Here is a 20904-nt window from a genome sequence, read left to right on the forward strand (position 1 = left end):
CAGTTTTTATTCAGTTTTCCTCAGTGAAAAAAGGTATCAACACTAGCCTGCAGAGCGCGGGGTGGATGTCTCGCCGGCGGATGGCGTGGACCACCCACACGGGCAGGGTGGTGAGGTACAGCAGGTCGCAGCACGCCAAGTTCAGCATCAGCAGCTCCGTGAAGTTGTTCCGCTCCAGCTTGCGCAACAGAAGCGCCAGCACCACCACATTCCCGGGAATGCCCAGCGCGCAAAACAGGCCCAAAATGACCGCTTTGCTCAGCTCCGCCGGGCTCGGGGCCAGGGGGGTAAATCCCGCTGGGCTGGACGGTGCAGACGGGGAAACGAGCAGACGGGAGTTGTTGTCGTGGATGTAAATCTCTTCCATTTTGTTGTAGTTTAAAACAAGGGTTGATGTCTGTTGTTTGTAATAAAGTGTTGTTATCTGTAATAAAAAGTGTTATGTCTGTTTAAATGTTGTTTGTAATAAATCTGTAATAAAAAGTGTTACGTTTGTTTAATGTTGTTTGTAATAAAAAGTGGTATGTCTGTTGTTTGTAATAAAAAGTGTTGTGTTGTTTGAAATAAAAAGGGTTGTCTGTTGTTTCTAATAGAAAGTGTTACGTTGTTTCTAATAAAAAAGTGTTGCAGCAGCCAGTACAGCCAGTGTGAGAGTGGGAGGACTGAGCATTGGTGCGATATGTCTCTGCGCTTCAACATATAAAGGATGACATTGGGAAGGAAGTGGTTTCCAGTAAAGATCTGTCTTTAAAGAGAACCAGCCCACAGAAAGACCCTGAGTGGACCGGCTGGTCGCGGGACGTGGGAACACATCAGGAGCGAGAGAGAGGAGCTATGTGTGTGTGGGGTGGGGTTAGGAGGGGGGTTATGGTTGTACAATATCTGCCTATGAAAGGAAAACATACACAATATAATAAAATGTACGCCTGTAATGAAGTGGCCCATGGGCCACTTCCAGCCCGCAATGCACTTTAAACTGAGCGGGGAGCGTTGGGCGGGAGGAGTAGGACAGAGGTTCCACGTCATCTCGGTGGGGGCTCCTCACTGGCAGTTGAGTCAGTGAGGATACAACAGTACGTACCATATTAATTTAATAACAGCAGCACACATAATTAACATGGAAGTGTCATTAAATAACAGCAAACATAATTAACATGGAAGCGTCATTCAAATTTACAGTGGGATATATTTACACAGTGGAACATTTGTTTTTGCTACACAAATCTGATTTGAAGTAAAAGTGAAGTATTCGTGTCAAGTTCATGTGCACGTACAGGGCTGCATAGAGGAATGGCTCTCTGACTGAACGAACGAGGGAAAACGCTAACCTTTTACACTTCATCTGTTCCATGTTCCTGCTTCTACGTCACATGTGGTTACGACGGACCAAGTAAAGCTCCCGCTGTTCCCACGACAGCCGTCGCTTGGCTCAGAACCCGAGAGAGAGAGAGAGAGACACATAGAGAGATGGGGAGGGTGGGGAATGAAACCTGGGCATATATTTAATTTCTTGTTTTATATACATTATATTGTTCTTTGTACTGTATGTACCATGGATATACCCAAATTCTACTTTGATGTTTTACTACACAAGACTGTAATGTTTACAACTATGATAATACATGAATTAAAAATAGATTAAAAGAAAAGGTTTTAAGCAGAGTAGAGAGAAACTGTATTCCTAAGTTGATGGTATATATTCATTGTCAATAGCAGCTGTAGCCAGGTGCATATGTTTTCACTAAAACCATGTTATTTGAACAAAAATATACAGTAATCTATTTCTTTCTTCATTGTTTTTTTTCACTGTGTTCATACAGTAGGCTTTTCATTGTCTGGGTTCTTTGTTAACAGCAAACCTAAGAAAGACATAAGAAAAAGCATACTTAAATATTCCTTTACTTCTTGAGTCCAAAAACACCACATATAATGGTATACATATATTTTGTTTGTGTAGTAGGAGAACCAGACAGACAGACAGACTCACAGACACATTGATGCACATTCCCCATACTATCCCCATCTATGAAAGTTTAAGGACATAGTGGTCAGACAGACTGTGTTGGTGTCTCTTCGGGTTCTTGGCTTTGCTCTTGTTCTTTTGTCTTGTTCTTCAGTTGGTCCCTCTTCTTGTTGACTCGGTCCATTCCCTGTAGAACTTGTTCCACAGCCTCCTCATCTCCTGCAGCCTGAGCCAGAGACAGCGCCTCCTTATAAACACTGACCGACTCGTCTAGACGATCTGGAAACATTAAAAACACGAATATTCATTATTACATTATCACTACCAGTAAGACGCCTGAGGGCGAGAAATATGCACGCATCCGCCTAGGTGACAGCAGACTGCTGGGCGATGGCTGGCACTTTGGCATGGGGGGTAGGGGTCAGATATACAGTTGCTGGCCAATATTGATGACACCTGGGATCTCCATACTGTATATGGGCTCATTGTCACGTGATGGCCATATAATGGTACCACTGTTTTTGGCCCATAAAAATAATTATTTTTAATCACTCTCTGGCAACAGTGGAGATTTTTGGTGGCACAGTTGGTAGTACTGTCGCCTCACAGCTAGAAGGTCCTGGGTTCGATTCCCACTCGGGACGTTGTGGGTGCTGGCGACGTGTTTCCTCCTCCGCGTCATCAGTGCCCATACCCGAAGGCGGGGTTGGCGAAAGGGCCTTTCTGTGTGGAGTTTGCATGTTCTCCCCGTGTCCCCTAGGGTAGGTACCCACTACCCTCACAAAAAACATGCAGTAATCCTGGTCACTAAACTGCCTCCCCCTGGCCAGCCGGGGCGCCTGATGGAGGGGAAAGGAACTGGTTGGAATAACGTGTTCCTTCCACACGCTACGTCCAACCAGGGAAACTCCCCCCCCGTCAGGTGTAAAGGAGCAACTTGGACACTCAGGCATGAAGGAAGCATGATTAAAATCCGTTGCTCTCCCCATGTCCCTCATATATGGGGACTAGGTTGGTGGAGGGTGTGTAGAGCCAAGGATCACATTAGATGATTGACACAGGGGTGAAAAATGGGTTACAAAATCGTAACGTTTATCCCTGTGTGGACAAGATAAACAGAGTTTTGGCTGCCTACGTATATGCAATATGCACAATAATCAAATTAATTAAAAATCGGCCTTAAATCTTCCACTAATAAACCATAGAGACATAGAACACTGAAGTTGAGAGACCTACTGTAGGTCTAGGAGGGTGTCACTCGTCCCATCTGGTACCTAGGATACCAGGGTGGGCCTTCGGACATGTCGAGCAGCTGAGCGACAGACCCCTCTCAGCCCTGGAAGTGCGCCTGCATATTGTGCGTATTTCATATCGTCGCTTTCGGGAAGATATCTCTCAACTCCATTTTTGAGGTTTTTGATTTTTTGTTTTTCATAATTGATGCTATTGAACACCCTGTGTGTTATTATGAACATATTGAACCAAAAGGAATTATCAAAAAGCGCTTCTGAAAGAACCTCTCAACTCCATTGGATCCTCAAACTGTCTGTAACTCCACCCCCTCTCCCCTCTGCTCCATGGCAAACTGCACAGAAGCTCAGAGTGGAAGATAAACTAAAGACGATCAAAAATGCTGGAAGTAACTGTTTTTCATACAATTCAAAATGGTGGGTGATCTAAAGGTCAGAGGTCAAAAGTCAGAAGACTAAAGTTGTTCGGCATGAGGAGACGTATATATGTATCGAAGTCTAATTGCTGACGGTCAAGCGGTTCACGAAAACAGACAGCACGGTTAAGCCAGAACTGCAATATTTAGAGGAAGAAGAAGAAATTAGAAGAGAGAAACACAAATACAATGAGGGACCATAGGCCCTTCAATAATGACCTTGGTGTAATAATATTCCAGCCATATTTCCCAGAAGGACGTGCATGTCAGGATGGCCCACGGTTCGACTCAGTTCCACCGCCTTCGTCACGAACGGCAACGCGTCGTCATGGCGTCCCTGCAGGTCCAAGATGGTTGCCAGGTCGCTCATCAGCACCAACGTCTGATGGGAAATAAACAACACAGGGTTACTATGGTAACCACAGACTCCATCCCTGTCTCCACTGTTGATGCGAAACTGTCCCATTAATAACTAACCAAATAACCAGAACCAGGCCATCAACCTCTTGATGTGTGGCCAGGGAAGAGAAGATTTGGGTATAAAAAAAACTATAAAATAAAATTATCAGTGTGGTTGCCTATTGGCAAAGAGACTATTGATATTGCACTACAGCGCTTCAATTGTTGAAAACATTTATACTGTCTAATTTTTAAGCGGCGTTTCTCCATCGGTTTTCCGGCCGGTGTGCAACCACCTTAACTCTCTATTCTCCGCAACGTGAAGCAATATTGGCTGAACGCCACAACGTGAAGCCGTGAGCCATGACACGGTGCATGCACACAAATACGGTACGACACTACTTTTATCATCATATCCCTGTCTTCATCACATCGCGCGAACCAAAGGAATCAAGGGATAACAGGCACGGTGCGGCACGGACGGACGGACACACACACACACACACACAGTCACACACACACATTTTGAACAGCAAACTTTTACTTGTAACTCTAGGGTTGTCAAATGCTTACAAATTTAATCAGATTAATCACAGCTTAAAAATGAATTAATCATGATTAATTCTTTTTAAAATGAGATTAATCTGATTAATTGAACTGTCCAAAATATGCCCTAAATATGGCCTTTTCTTGTGGGAACCGACAAGTGACTCTAGCTCAGTGCGAGAGCTAGTTACTTATCTCCATGTCTGTCTCTCACCCCGTCGTGCTGTGTGATTTGAGCTGCTGTCTAGATATGGCTTCTCTTTCCATCTCATTTGGATCTATCAGCTATCAGATACCAGAGCGATGACTATAGTGCAGAGTGGATGGGATTATGGGATATATGGGGAGGGAAATCTAAGCGTGCATTAATTGCGTTTTAGTTTTTTTACCTATTTCATTTCACAAATTAATTAACTCAGTTATCTCAGTTATTTTGACTTGCAACTGACTATTTATACTATTGTGGTATTGAAACTTTTACTCAAGTATTTCTTCCACGGCTGGTTATCAGTACCTGAGGGTGTGTTTGTCCTTGCTCCTGGCCACAGATGAGCAGAGCTTGCTGGTAGTCCAGCGTAGCGTTGGTCAGCTGCCGGGTGGAAGCACGGTAGCGTGCACGAGAGTCCAAGCACAAACCCAAGAGCAGCCTGGTCTCCTTTCTGAGTGCTTCAGCCTCCTCTAGTGGACATGACAGGACACAACAACACCCGGATCAATTGAAACCAGCACTTCTAAAGCTTTTGCTCATGTCAAGGACACGTTATGATGGATTCCACTAACATTATAGGATAGACGCACCTTACCTGTGTCTGATTAGCATCCTGGTTAATGTTTAATGTTAAGTTTAGACATAGTTTAACTGAAGTTAGATTTAAGTTTAGGTTTAGGGCATACCGGTACCGGCAGTTTAACTGAGGTTAGGGCTAAGGTTTTGTTTAGGCAGTTTTACTGAGGTTAGGTTTAAGTTTAGGTTTAGGAACAAAAGGGGGTGCAAGTTATAAACAAATATATAGAAGGGAGTGGAGATGAACAGTTACTAACCCGTTAGCTCGTCCTCAGGTAGGTCTTTGTGCTTCAACAGTTTAGCCTCCAGATTCTCGATACAGAAACTGTAACCAATGTCTGCTAGCTCACTCCTGAGAGCAACAGAGACAGAGAGAGACACATACACACAGAGAGCGACAGAGAGACAGACAGAGAGACACACAGCCAGCCAGCCAGCCAGCGAGAGAGAGAGATATTGAGGCGTGAGCAGACGTAGGCGTTTGTCACTTTTTAACAAATATATAGCATATTATGTAACACAAAAGTATGAAATTATACTGTATAGGCTCGGGGGGGGGGGGGTCCCTGCAAGGGGCTTAGCTGTATTACTATGTGTAGGAGAGAATGAGTTTCATCCTGGCCAAGGCACCATAAGGCAGAACTGCCCAAAAAATAGATGCCTTATTGGCCGCTGCAGCTCGTTGGAGCCATGCGTGTCAAAGTAGGGGCGGAACAATTTACACTGGGGGGGGAAGTGCGCCGGAAGTGACTACTGGCCAATCACATCGCATCGTTTCCGGGACTTATCAGACCCGAACATGCGCTCTGTGACGCACGCTCATACTTCGTAAGGAATCTCGGGAAAATGTTGCCCTCCCTTGAGCACATACGCTCCAGAGCCGGAAGGGGCGTCTACCTTTATATGTCTATGGAACTGCTTTAAAACAAAAACTAACAAAAAAAATAAGGAAAATTGACCTACTTCATGTTCGCAATCGCTTTCTGGATCAGGGCCCACTGACCACTTAAAACTCATTCATCGCCACTATGGGGTGCCAAAAAGTCCCTGAGCGCCAGTTTCTATAATTTTTTTATTTTTTTGTTATACACGTCTTAAAAAGACGATAAAGACGTCGTTGGCGCTGTGGGAGTTGCTAAAAAAGGTCAATTAGGTCGTTGGCAGACATTGAGTTAATTAACAAGGAGGTCGTATTATGTGAAATGAGATGCCAGGTCAACTATAGTGACGGGTTGAAAACCTCTGTGCTAAATGACTAAATTGCAAACTTGACTCTATACAGACAGCTGGACTTACTTGTTCTGACCGGCGTAGATGGTGGCCAGTTTCAGAGAGATTTCAATGACGCCGTTGTCATCCTTCAAAACAGGAGACAAACACAGTAACACACCATGAGTCCTCCAGTACTGCTGGGTTTATCTCCTACTAGGACCTCTAGTACTGTTGGTTTTCTATGACACACACACACACACACACACACACACACACACACACACACACACCTGTGGTGTTCCTCCAGACAACATGAAGCTCATGGCTGCCTTGAATAGTTTTTCTGCCTGAGGAGAGAAAACATTAGATTTAGTTCCATTAAACATTTTGGTCACACAACAATAACCAAATGCTATATACAGTATACCGTTTCTATCATTTCAGATATCTTATCTGCATATTTGAGTGTTTCTTCGTAAATCAATGCCCTACTTGATCATACTACAGCACCACAGATTCAGAAGCATCAAAACATAGAGATCCACAAGCTCGAAATGTGGCTTAAAGCGATGCATTGCAAGCTTGTGAATCTGCTACTAAAAAGTAACATTCTTGGACATAATGAGGTTTCGGGTTTGTAAATCTGTTATTTTCACTAGTTTGGGTCCCGAGGAGACATCACATTACTCTTTTGGATCATGAGCAAAAAGTTTGGGAACCACTGAACTAAATGGTCTTACATTGTCCAGTTGTCCCTGCACATAGGCCAGGTTAGCCATCTGCGAATATGACACAATACATGCATCACTGTTAGAATATGTATCATAACACAGCATTTATCACACAATATTATGATATCCATAACACATTTATAATGCATTTATCACACAAAGTCACATCAAAGTTATAATATGAATCACATCTGTATCCAAATCAGTTGGTATAATAGGTATCGGATATTTATCATACTATGTATTGTACCATATATTTACCAGACAGTGTGTATAAATAAATTATATTTTTACATCACTAAATTAGAGATTGACTGCACATATAAATGATACTTATATTTATGATGGACAAAACATCATATTGTATTCTTTATTACTTTGTTAGTCTTCTTGGTTGTCGTTGTTTCTTCCATAAACTTTTAGGTTGTAAAATCAATGGAATATTGATAAATATATAATGGTAATATATGGATATATTTACCAGACTGCAGAAATAAATGATAATACATTTGCCAGCCTGTAGAAATAAGTGAGAATACATATTATTTACCAGGCTGTATGTATAGATGATAGCTTGGTTGTTGTGTGTCCGGTGCGCTAGCGCCACTGCCTGGTGGAGAAAGTCTGATGCAGCCTGGAGCTGACCCCTGTACATACTCAACTACACACGCGCGCGCGCACGCACACACACACACACACACACACACACACACACACACACACACACACACACACACACACACACACACACACACACACACATCATAATAACATTAATAAGATTCAGTCCTTTCTTCAGTATGATCTCATTAACATATTCATACTTTAACATCATATAACATCATTAACATATTGTTAAGGCATACTTTTGCTTTCTTCAGGAGTAGTATAATCTCATCCTCTTGCTTTTGAGCATCAGTTCGTTTGTCTTCCTCCTCAAACATGTTGAACAGAGAGAACGCTGGAAAAAGAAAGACAATTCATTAGAAGGACAATATCAGTCACCAAGAAGCAGGGACGTGTGTCTAACATTCATTAAGGACAAAAATGCAGTATAAAATTAAGATGAAGGCCTAATAGCATATTTATATTTTTCATATCTATAGTTAGTTAGTACAATAAGGCTTGTCAATACATTTATTGGTACAGTGAATATTACATTTTGCAAAAACAAGAAGGTTGATAGTTTTGTCTACACTTGACCTGAAAGTCAATTTAAGAATTCATTAAATTATTATTAGATCAATCGAAACACGTCATTGAGATAAAAACATGTCACTTCACTCAAATTCACTGTCATCTGGGCACCCCTGCCCAATCATGTGGGGATCTCGGCCCACAGGTTGAGAGCCACTTACCCATGGCTCCATGCAGTGCAGCACTGGCCCAGGTGGTTTGATGATTAGACTGGTTTCTGCTGCCAGAATAAACCACGCAGCACTCTCTCCTTCTGGAAGCATCTTCTTCCCAGTTGTAACTATTATTTAAACCGCTTACTGGTCTTCTATCCGCACCGTTAAACACTGTGCGCGTGAGCGTCGTCCCTCCGGGACATTTATTAAGGACACGGCGCAACACACTGGACAACATGGACGCCGCCATGTTGGATGGATGAGAGCAGGTCACGTGAGTGACGTGGCGTCAAAATAAAAGCTTTTTTGTGTGTTCATACAGGGCACACAATTCACAAAACCAACAACTCAAAAACAAACAAACATCCCTTTTATTAATTTATTTCTGTCATATTTCTATTTTGTAGGCCTACTCCTACAATTTTTACAATTATTATATAGCTGCAAATCAAGCCCACACATCATGCATTTATTTAAAATATTTTAATTTAAATATTTTAATATTATATAAGTAGTATGTATGCATATTCATTTACTTACTTTATGAGATGGATATAAGCCATTTAAGCACATATACTTTAGTACAGGACTTCAGTATATGTTTAATTTTTTAAAAGAGTGTTTATTAATCAAAATAATGAATTATTTAGCCATTTAAAAAGTGTCTGTGGTGCACACAAAAGCCAGAGTAGGCGTTATAATGGTCCCAGAAATGTTTAAACGTTGACATTAGGCCTATATTGTTGCTGTCCGACAGAAACCAGCTATCTCAATATTGCATCTTATAAAAAATAAATCATTGCTATTGAACACCATTTACATCGGTGTGAGGGTTTTTTACAAATATTGAACCAATGAAAAGTATTAAAATACGCTTCTGACAAACCTAACTCCAGTGGATCCTCAAGACTGTCAGTCAAACCATAACCACCTATCTCCACTGGTCAAAAGCCTCCTAACTCCACTTGAGCTTTTGGGTTAAGTGATGATAATATTCACATTCAAGTATCTGACAATGTATGGTCACTATTAATATTTTGGACATAGCTGGTTTCTGCCCAACAGCAGAGATATACTTTTATTTGTCATATGACAAAAAGTGAAAGCAGACACCAGACTGAAATCAGACTCTGAATGTAGGTCACAGAGTTATCAGCTACATTCATTTTTACACTATTAGATTGTACAAGTAAAAAAAAAACAAGTTGACAATGCCTGGTCGTATATAAGCTTTATTCATGTTTGCTAGCAGTAACATGGTACAGTATTTACTAGAGTATTTAGTACAGTATGGTACAGAAACCTCGGCAGCACTCATGTGTTTTAAACAACACAATATACAGGATTAATTCAACATCATTAACAGGCAACCACTCATTTCGGTGAGTTCATTAAAGTGTCCATTCATTAAAGCTGCAAATCTTGGACTTACTGTATTGCAACAAATAAAACATGATTTTTGCCCATGTGTATGGTAGAGTACTCTGAATGAATAAAATACGATGTATCAACCAGTATGCAATAGTGGTTCAGCAAAAAGAAAAGCAAATCATTTTCACAAAAGAAAGAAAACTCGTTTTCCCTCGAATTTAGCTCTGAATCTGTCTTGAGCGATGAACCAGTATGTTACTCAATACTCAGTACATTAGATTGGAACTGGAAGCTATATCATATTTCAGTAATGACGAAACATGTGCATTATTTTGCTGGTTGTACGTGTTGAGAATTATAACAGTTATGTGTAGCAGTGGAATCAGCTGATGTCTTATTCTAACCACTTAAACCCCAGCATCCCCATTTTGGGAAAACCTTGGCAGAAAAGCTTGTCAATCAGCTAGTTTCAGCAAAGATATGTAATGTAGAGGGGAAAACAGAAAGGTCACAAGGCTAAGGCTTGAGTGGGTCTCTGCTCGACATCATATGAGGTTTAAGTGAAATGGATGTCAATACTTGATGAGCATCAACAGAGTAGTACCGTCATATCCATCAGTGGACAGTAGGGGGCTCCCAAACACTTTGAATGTAAAATGTAAGGATTGCAGCTCAATCACAGTCATGTTGTCTTTATCTGGATTACCATTTAATTAATGCACTACATTAAAGGAGCACTTCACCTGTTTTCAACCATATGTTCATATAATTACTACCTCGCACTGTCATGTCTCATTTCTCTTTAGAAGCATTTATATTCCTAACAAGATGCTTGGTTAAGTCCGAAATTATGACAGAACATTAGCGTTCTAATCAAAACCATGGACAGAGACGTAGATTCAGAGATATTGACAGTTTTGTCAGCCCGTAAACAAGGGAGTGAATGATATGTGCAAAGCATGTCCAGGAGCGCTGAAGAAGCCGTTGCCTAGCAACGGGAGCTGTCAAAAAATGTATTTTAGCAATGGCATTTTATATAATCAAAAAGATACCCAAAGACACCTATACACATCCTTAGCACCCCACAGTTGTTATTGAGAGGTGTGGAGACGTCTTTATAACAAAAGGTGTTAAGAACAATGGCTTCTATTTCAGCATGCTAACTTTCCAGGAAGAGAAAGGCTGTAGTTTACTAGTTTCTATTAGCTTGGAACCTCCATCGATGATGTCACTGCAGGCAAGGATTCTGAACTGTCCACAAAAAATTATGCCATCTTATAATGAGGATTAGTGCGGACCAATTATATGAAGATATAGTTGGAAAAGGATGAAGTGCTCCCTTAATCATAATGTAGTGTATACCGTATGCTTATTATGCTACATTTTTTAAGTGGAATGTGGATATCCATATTGTGGGACACTCATTCGCCAAATATAGTATACATTCAGCATAGACATGTGGTGTAGAGATGGAAAAAGGAGGGCCTCTGGGAGCCTCCGGCACCAAAGTACAAGGAATGCAATGCAAAAAATAATAATAACGAAGGAATTCTCTATGAAGAGAGTGGCAAGTGGTGGAATGTTCCTTTAACCATCCTTCAATGAACACAACGTTATTGGTCCGAATATGTGGAGAAACACTCCAGGAATGTATTACTGAAGACAGCATGCAGGCAGACAGACAGACAGAGTGTAGTGAGTTTACTATTAATATTTGTATTTAAAATAAACCAGAAGTGGGCCAGGTTTCAACATTTAAAAGTATTTTTTTCTTAAAAGTTAAATATCTATATTGTGGTAGTAAGCATTGCTATAAAGTGTTTGTTCAGTGACAGGGGTCTCCATGTCTCTCCAGCTATACAAATACATTTTGATGGTGGGTTGCCAATTTCATCCAATCAGGAGAGGATGTATTTATTAGCTTCAGCTTATAATGTAATGACCAAAATAGGGATGATGAGGTGATTAAACGAAAAAAGGTTCAAAATTAAACTACCGTAAAAGTATCTTTAAGTCTCTCCTTATATTCTTTTTTTTTAACTCAATATGTCGATAGTCGTCATACAGTAGATCATAATATATTACCCCGTTTCTAAACACAAAGAAAATAATTTTCACTTTATCAATCTGCTTGTGAGAACATCTTGACAATTTAACTATTCTGAAACATTTGTTTGGAAGTTACTTTTTATACATTACTGAATCCGGTATTCAGTTGTCTTTGGGCACACCTCTTGTGCGTATGCGTACGCGCGCGCACGCCGCGCACACACAAACACACAGGCCTGTCACAATAATTACATAATCGTCAAACCGCAATTATTTGAGATAATTGCAATTATTTTGTCATAATCGTTTCCATGTTGAACATTTTTCTTACAGCTTTTTTTAATTTGCTATTCATGTGTTCCAATCTTCACCGCCAAAAACAATTAATTGTCAACTTATACTTGTAATCATGACAGCCGTACACACACACACACACACACACACACACACACACACACACACACACACACAGTTACGTGGCAGCGCGGTGGTCGGTGAACCTCTTCAGGTGGCATCGGAGTTCACTTTTGGTCTTGAATCTCTTGCTGCATTCGCAGTGGTGCGGCCTCTCTCCCGTGTGGTTCAACATGTGGTTCTTGAGGACGGAGCTGGTCAGGAAGAAATCCCCGCAAGTCACGCAGTAGTAGTTGCGCTCGCCGGTGTGCTTGACCTTCTCGTGCGAGCGCAGCGAACCCGACGTGGTGAATCTCGCGCCGCAATCCGTGCACACGTAGGGCTTCTCTCCCGTGTGGATTCTCTCATGCGCCCTCCAGGCGTTGTGGTAGGAGAAGTCCTGGAAGGAAGGCAGCAAGGGTGTGCCACAGTTGATCAGACCAGATCAGGGGTCTTCAACACCATTCAACATCATAGGCATTACATTTAGTTTGACTACCGTAGTTTCCACAGATAAATATTGTTAAAATAGCCAAACTACAAGCTCACAGCGCCTCGCACTGCAAGGCGTTCTGAGATTGAAGATTGGCTATTGCTACAATGTTTTCCTCTTTCATACGTAATACATGACAATGTGGCCAATTTTGGTATTAAAAAGGTCTTAACAGGTTGACTGCGGACCATTTATTCAAGTACAGGCTTTTGTGTGCACCCCAGATAGTGTTTACAATTTAGGCATTTAGCAGACGCTCTTAATCCAGAGTGATTTACAGTAAGCAAGAACAAAAAACACACAAAATCATGAATCATACGTAAACTAAGAACCTAACAGTTGAATGAAACTATGTATACTATATAGTGGTATGTCTTATACATAAAATGCTATCCAAGTTACATAAGTTGAGTCTTTGCATACGCCTGTAAGGTCTAGGGCAAGTGCTACGGGCTAAGATGGAGTCTGAAGAGGTGGGGTTTCAGAATATGGTGGAAGATTGGGAGTGAATCTGCAGTTCTGATTGTAATGGGAAGTGCATTCCATAGTCTTGGAGCCAGAAGGTAGAAGAGTTTGGGACGTGTGGAGCGTTGTCCCAGCGTTTTTAATGAAGGTACTTCCAGCTCCCCAGTGTTGGCTAATCTGGAGGGTTTGATCAGACTTGCGAGATATGGGGGTGCCATACCTTTGGTTGCTTTGAATGCCAGCATCAGAGTTTTGTACTCTGTTTAGTTGATCAATTCAATATTTAGATGTGATATTGAATTGAGAAGACTTCCTATATAAACCCATTGAACTGCAAACTCTCAGATTTTACTTTTAATCACAAAACACACGTCCCTGCCGAAGATACTTAACCCAGAAGTGTTTTAAGTGAAATACACATTTAAGTGGTTATGGCGATTTGTGTTCCTCCAGGCCAAAGACGTTTTAACTTATTTTTAAAGGGGCTTAAATACAGGTGAAGTAAACATTGAAGATGCTTTGCTACAAGCAAAGCATCTTCAATGTTTACTTCAACTGTATGTAACTATGGTGGCCTGTGCTGAACTATTGCTATTGCCATTTAGCGGTGGATGAGTTAATCGACTAAATATCATACGATTTTAGTAGACTAAATCTACAGTTGATTTTGTCACCGTTTCGGGGTCATACACCCACAACTGGAGTATGAAAATAGGCCTTAAGTGGAGGAAATGAACAACAGACCTTGTGGCAGTAGGAGCACTGGTAGAACTTCTCCTTGGTGTGGGACCTCTGGTGCATCTTCAGGTAGTGTGCGATGGTGAAGCTCTTCCCACAGTCGGCGCACGTGAACGGCTTCTTCCCCACGTGGAACAGAATGTTATGAGACCTCATGTGGGACGACTGTGTGAACCGCTTTCCGCACGTAACGCACACGAAGGGACGCTCCCCCGTGTGGGTGACCTGGTGAATGGGGGAGGGTCAAATGGTCAGTTGGTCAAAATTTATAAATGTATAGTCTTCGGTATGGGGACTCAAACGACCGACCGACTTATGCCTAGATGTGACAGCCACATCTAGGCCTGTCACAGTTTTTAAACGGGTTTAAAAAATAGCAGGAATAGCAGATCTACAAGCTTACAACTGCTTACAAGCTTACAACTGCAGATTTTTGGAAAGAAACTTCAAAAAAAATTAAAGGAAATTAAAAGTGTAACATTTTCAGGAAATTAACAAAACCTTATATTTTCCGTATGACTTTGACTCTGATCATGATGAGATGAGATGAGATGAGATATACTTTATTGTCCCACGAGGGGAAATTTGTCTTGGGCAAAAGTGCATTAGTAGATCAACGCTTTTTAAAACAGACAGACAATACACAAAAGACAATACACAGTAGCAGCAAAGTACAAGTCACAAGAGAAGTGCAGATTGCAATAAGAGAAGGTATATAATATAAAAAAGTGCTAGAGTATTCACAGTTTATAGTGTCACAATCACAGTAAAGTGCAATAAATAACTGATGAAGGTCAAGAAGTCCCTTAGCCACTAAGAACTATGAACTATGTGGCGGTTGTTTAGTAGAACAATTGAAGTGGGAAGAAAATAAAGTTTGAAGCGGTTGCTCTTGCAACGACACGCTCTGTAGCGTCTACCAGAGGGTAACAGCTCATACTCTGAAGATAATATATGTGAAGGATCAGACAACACTCTATTTGATGAGCACCGTTTTCTCAAAGATTGTCTGAAGAGATGGAGAATCTTTCCTACCAATTACCTTCATGGCTGTTTTTTCCATTTTAGCTATTCTAGATTTGAGCTGGACAGAGTGTGTCCCAAACCAAGCTGACATGCCATATCTAATAATGCTACCTAGCACTGCATCATAGAAGGTTGACATGACTCCCTTGCTCACACCAAAGAGCCTGAGCCTGCGGAGAAAGTACAAGCGTTGTACCAATTTGGCACACAGATAGTCCACATGGACGTTCCATTTGAGCTGGTTGTCCATTTGGATCCTTTTATGATACAACCTGCTCAATTTGCGTGCCCCCCATGACCACTGGGTCATGGATGTGGACACCTTTTGGATCGAAGATCATCTCTTTGGTTTTTGTGGTGTTTAACATAAGGTGGCTATTATCACACCAGTCTTTAAAGTTATTGATCTCACTGATATAACCCACAGGGTGTTCAACACCCCTCAACAGGCTGACTATTACAGTGTCATCAGAAAATGTCAAGATGAAGTTGTTTGGCTGACTGCTTCTGCAGTCATTTGTGTAGGCAGTGAAAATAAATGGTGAACTCACCCCCTCTTGTGGCACACCTGTGCTACACAATTTAGAGCTGGAGAGTACTGAGTTCACCATTACCTGTTGAGATCCGTTTGTTAAGATGAAGTGGAACCATCTAATGATGAATGGATTTACATTCATGTTATTTAGCTTTTGGACAAGTAACAGAGGGCTTACAGTATCATAAGCAGAACTGATGTCTGCAAAGAGGACACATGCATACGCCTTTGGATCCTCCAAGTGCTTGCTAATTAAATGGGTTATACTGATTACACTCACTACAGCATCCTCCGTGCTGCGCCCAGCCCTGTAAGCGAATTGTAAAGGATCCATAAAGGAACGCACCTGAGACTTAAGTGAGTTCACAATAATTCTCTCAAAACATTTCATAACCCCACAAGTTAAAGCAATAGGTCTATAATCTTTGTTCACAGAGGGACAAGATACTTTGGGAACAGGAATTATTAGTGACTTTTTCCAGATATCAGGAACCATGTGTTTGTCTACAGACTGTTGGAAAATAGGGCACCAGGCAGCTGTAAGCTCTTCAGAGCACTTTTTGAACAACAAGGCAGGCAAACCATCAGGCCCCATTGATTTTTTGTTGCATACCCTGCTAAAGACACTCTGGACCTGTTTAGGATCTATGAGAAGTCGATCAGAAGCGTTACACATGATAGAATCAATATTAAAGTCCACAGACTCCTGCTCTGAGGAGTCAGTGTCATGACGGAGGAAAAAGTAATTCAATTAATTGGCTTTTGCTTTTGTGTTCATGTTCGTTCTTTTTTTCATATGATCCCATAGACCCTTAGTGTTCATGGTGCCACTCTCCTCTAGTGCAGCTCGGTGGTTTCTTTTGGCCAGGGACAACATCCGATTTAGCCACAACCATGCCCCCCCTGTCCCCATTTTTAAAAGCCACTTTCTTGCTGTTAATACAGGCTTTTACCTCCTTGGCTTGTTATTAGGGAAGTGGCGAATGGACTTTTTTTGGGACGACATTGTCCACACAGAAGTTAATGTAATCCGTTACAGTCTCTGTAGCCTCGTTCAGTTCAAGATCATGAAAAATGCTACATGTCTACATAAAGTGCTATCTAAGGGGCTAGGCCAGGGCAAGTGCTACGGGCCATGATGGAGTCTGAAAAGGTGGGGTTTCTTTTTTAGCTTTTTTATACTTTTCATTGGTTCAATATTTTTGTAACCAACACACAGACATGAAGGGTGTTCAATAGCATTGATCCCGACAGCGACGATATTTAAGTTATTTGACTTGTGAATTACAAATCCTAAAAGGCAAACAGAAATACTAATTTCAACATTCCAATGTCCAATGCAAAAAACACAATTAAATCGTTAATTATTTGTGACAATTAATCGTCAATTTAAATTTTTAATCGTGACAGCCCTAGGTGCCTGGGTGAATCTTTAATACCATACCATGTGGGGCTTTAGATGAGGTGCCTGGGTGAATCTTTAATACCATACCATGTGGGGCTTTAGATGAGGTGCCTGGGTGAATCTTTAATACCATACCATGTGGGGCTTTAGATGAGGTGCCTGGGTGAATCTTTAATACCATACCATGTGGGGCTTTAGATGAGGTGCCTGGGTGAATCTTTAATACCATACCATACCATACAGGGACTTTAGGTGAGGTGCCTGGGTGAATCTTTAATACCATACCATGTGGGACTTTAGATGAGGTGCCTGGGTGAATCTTTAATACCATACCATGTGGGGCTTTAGATGAGGTGCCTGGGTGAATCTTTAATACCATACCATGTGGGGCTTTAGATGAGGTGCCTGGGTGAATCTTTAATACCATACCATGTGGGGCTTTAGATGAGGTGCCTGGGTGAATCTTTAATACCATACCATGTGGGACTTTAGATGAGGTGCCTGGGTGAATCTTTTCCCACACTCTTTGCACGCGTACGGTTTGGATCCGGTGTGAAGGCGGTTGTGGAGCTTCAGGCCCTGCAGGCTGGAGAACACCTGGACAGAGGAGCCAGAGGCAGCACAGCAGTTTTACATCATAGAGAGTAAAAGACGTTACTGTAAGATACAGCTAAGATTAGCTACAAAATATGCCATAGCAGTGGGTGTGGTTTTTTTGGTGCCACAAAAAATAAAGAAGAAAATCGGCCATTATCTTTTCCCAAAAGAATGTACAGAAATATTTATATCAATTACTTTAAGCCTAGAATCAAGCGATCCATCCAGGATCCTGGTGAATCATGACCATAAAACCTTTGATTCTGTGAAGGAAAATAAATAAATGTAGTATGATATATTGAACTATTCTTATTATTGTTATCATCATCATCATCATCATCATCATCATCAAAGATGTTATGGCCGTGATTCCCCAGGTCCTGGATGGCTTCATTCTAGGCTTAAAATAATTAATTAATTAATTAATTAATGGCAGATTCTTTAGTGGCACCAGAGAACCATACCCACCGCTATGACCTATAGTGCCTATACTATAGCTAGGCGTCAAAAAGAAGAAACAGCTTAGTGCTTATAGCCTACATTTTGTGAGTAGTACTTGAGACATCAACTAGGGCCATAGAAATGCAGTTTGAATGTGTGTGTCTGTCTCTATGCATTTGATGTACCGGTATGTGCTTACCTCGCTTACTGATAAGTCGCTCTGGATAAAATAGTTTCTGCTAAAAAAGAAATGCCTAAATTGGAATATTACCTTCTCACACTCATTGCATTTGTAGTTCTTCTCCGGCTCGTGAATTCTTTTCTCGTGGCTCTTCAGTCCTCCCAGGATCTTGAAACCCATGCCGCACATTTTGCATTTAAAGGGCTTCTTCTTGGAGTGTGTGGCCTGGTGCAGCTTCAGGCTCTGGGCATGGGCGAACGACTTGTCACACTTTGAGCAAGGCAGCATATTGCTCTGCGTGTGCTTGTTCTGGTGGAAACGGAAGCCCTGGTGCGACGAGAACATCTTGTCGCATACCTGTTAAGGGGTGAAGCGATTACGTCACGTTTGGTTCCATCACACTTGGAACCGGTTTTATCATGTCAGAACTGTGTGGGAAAAAAGGGCCATTGTGTATAAGCTCACAACACGCGCTGTGAGCTTTACGCTCTGCTATTTTCTAAATGTTTGCACGACACTGTGTGACGAAATATAAAACACTTCATGGAATCGAATTGTTGACAGGTAAAATATTTGGTAAATATACGTGTATACAGTATATCTGCATTTCTACATTTGGGGATTAATAGAAAAAGTAAGCGATAGACAAAGCAGAAAGTGTTCCATTCTGGTCAAAAAGACTGCTGATATTGTTCATGTTAGCTCACTGGAAACACAATGCTACAACAGTGAGTCTCAAAGTGTGATCCAGGGACCCTCATGATTACTCGAGGGGTTCCAAGGCCCCTTACGGGTATGTAACTCTTAGGGGTCCATTTGTACAGTCTCAGTTATGGGAGTCTTTGAAATTAAAAGGTTTGAGAACTACTATGCTATAAGCGTTAAGACCTGTGAAGGAAGTATGCATTTCAACATGGCTGCAGTGCATAGAGCCTATGGAATAAAGGCTAAGGCCTTGTTCAGAATGAAGACTAGATGTGATGTCCTATCCAGAGTGAAGTGAGACTGGTTTGATGCAGTCTGAACAAGGCTCAGGAATACAGTTCAAATTTACTAATTAAGGCTCTGTTCCATTTCGTGTAGAGTGGTTCTCAAACGTTTTATTTGAGGTTCCATTTGTAAACTCTCAGAGTTAGACACCTGTTTTTGGCCATTTGGAACGCACTCAACAAGGACACTTTCAGTGTGTTTCCAGTGAGCCAACATGCACAATAGACTCTGTTTGACCAGAATGGAACAAAGCCTTCATTAGTATCATCGGTAACTCCTATTATAACTAACGTTCTGTAAACAGTGGCACATGCTGTGCAGTCCAGTCCTGTAACAGAGAGTGAGAGCAAGTCTGGGAGTAGTCTGACAAAAACACCTGCCGAAGTGTTATATAACTCGCCAATCTATGTTGAAATTATTGGTATTACTGCAATTTTATACTAAATTGGGTGTTCTTCTGAAAACACATCCTGTTCAAATAATGCATGCTGCCATGCCTCTTGCTATGTCTGTACCGTTATGTATTGATGGTTAAATAGTGTTTGATATTGATATGAGAGAGAGAGAGAGAGAGAGAGAGAGAGAGAGAACTAGTAATATTGTTTAGTCTAAATGTGCAGTTTGAAGTTAACTGTGCACACCTTGCAGTGGAAGGACTTCTCTCCAGCGTGGGAGCGGACATGCTCCTTCAGTTCCTGTTGGGACAGGAAGCCGTCTCCACAGAAGAAGCATTTGTAGGGTTTGGCTCCGCTGTGCGTTCGATGGTGGGTCTTCCAGTCTCGCTTCAGGGCGAAGGTTTTGGGACAGTAGTTGCAGGTGTAAGGCTCAGAACGCTGATGAACATTCTGGTGGACAACCTGAGGATAAGACGGAGAACGGAGATAAGGTCTAATAGAGGGTATGCACGTGACATGACATCATCATCATCATCATATCCAGATGTTATGCGGGAACACATACCGAGTGGCAAAAAACTACTTTTCTGGCCTTGACAGCCCATACTGTACATCCAAACAGAAAAGTCCTATCTGATTTTCACTTTGCCACTCGATTTCCCATTCACTTTATGCATGCGCATACCCTCTATATGTAACATCACGTTACATATTAGGGTGGTTAGGTTATAGACAAATCCACAGAAGTCTGCCCTGTAGGCCAGATGTATGCAATCAATGCTGCAATGTCACATTAAGTGCAGCAGCTTTACACCGCAGCATTGATTGCGTACAGCTGGCCTACAGGGCAGACTTAACAGTGTCGGGTAGATTTTTCCACAGATCCAGGGTGGGGTATAGGGTGGATATACAGTAGGGTTGGGTATAGGGTACTCACCAGACTTAACAGTGTCGGGTAGATCTTTCCACAGACCCAGCAGTGGTTGGGTTTTTCTCCGTGGTGCGTCCTCCTATGAGCTTCCAGGTGGGAGGGCTTATAGAAGCCCCGGCAACACTCGGGGCAGTAGAGCATCTTGCGTCCGCTGTTCGTACAAACTGAGGCTGACCGCGGTGGCTCCGTTTTAATCCGAACACTGGAGCGCAGCTGGGGATGGTCCCCTGGAATGACACGG

The 20904-nt window shown here is 41.7% G+C and overlaps 3 protein-coding genes across 3 annotated transcripts; all 3 read right to left on the minus strand.

Moving 5' to 3' along the window:
• Positions 1-10: 10 nt before the first annotated feature.
• On the minus strand, positions 11-1449 carry LOC308326086 (CX3C chemokine receptor 1-like; the record flags this gene model as incomplete). The annotated part of the gene is made up of 2 exons (XM_080778896.1): positions 1329-1449; positions 11-302 (listed from the first exon to the last, which is right to left on the minus strand). The coding sequence occupies exons 1-2, from the start codon at positions 1349-1351 to the stop codon at positions 11-13; spliced, it is 315 nt and encodes a 104-aa protein (XP_080635022.1). The 5' UTR covers positions 1352-1449.
• On the minus strand, positions 1119-8894 carry ttc19 (tetratricopeptide repeat domain 19). The gene is made up of 10 exons (XM_080778536.1): positions 8660-8894; positions 8168-8262; positions 7852-7962; positions 7311-7349; positions 6861-6917; positions 6655-6716; positions 5616-5710; positions 5089-5252; positions 3849-4011; positions 1119-2242 (listed from the first exon to the last, which is right to left on the minus strand). The coding sequence occupies exons 1-10, from the start codon at positions 8889-8891 to the stop codon at positions 2049-2051; spliced, it is 1212 nt and encodes a 403-aa protein (XP_080634662.1). The 5' UTR covers positions 8892-8894; the 3' UTR covers positions 1119-2048.
• Positions 8895-9879: 985 nt separating this feature from the next.
• LOC308325828 (uncharacterized protein) lies at positions 9880-20886 on the minus strand. The gene is made up of 6 exons (XM_080778534.1): positions 20670-20886; positions 19979-20194; positions 18438-18704; positions 17606-17725; positions 14169-14387; positions 9880-12866 (listed from the first exon to the last, which is right to left on the minus strand). The coding sequence occupies exons 1-6, from the start codon at positions 20802-20804 to the stop codon at positions 12546-12548; spliced, it is 1278 nt and encodes a 425-aa protein (XP_080634660.1). The 5' UTR covers positions 20805-20886; the 3' UTR covers positions 9880-12545.
• Positions 20887-20904: the final 18 nt, after the last annotated feature.

Source organism: Protomyctophum bolini (assembly GCF_963924005.1).
Source record: "Protomyctophum bolini genome assembly, chromosome: 12".
In the NCBI taxonomy this organism is placed as follows: Eukaryota; Metazoa; Chordata; class Actinopteri; order Myctophiformes; family Myctophidae; genus Protomyctophum; species Protomyctophum bolini.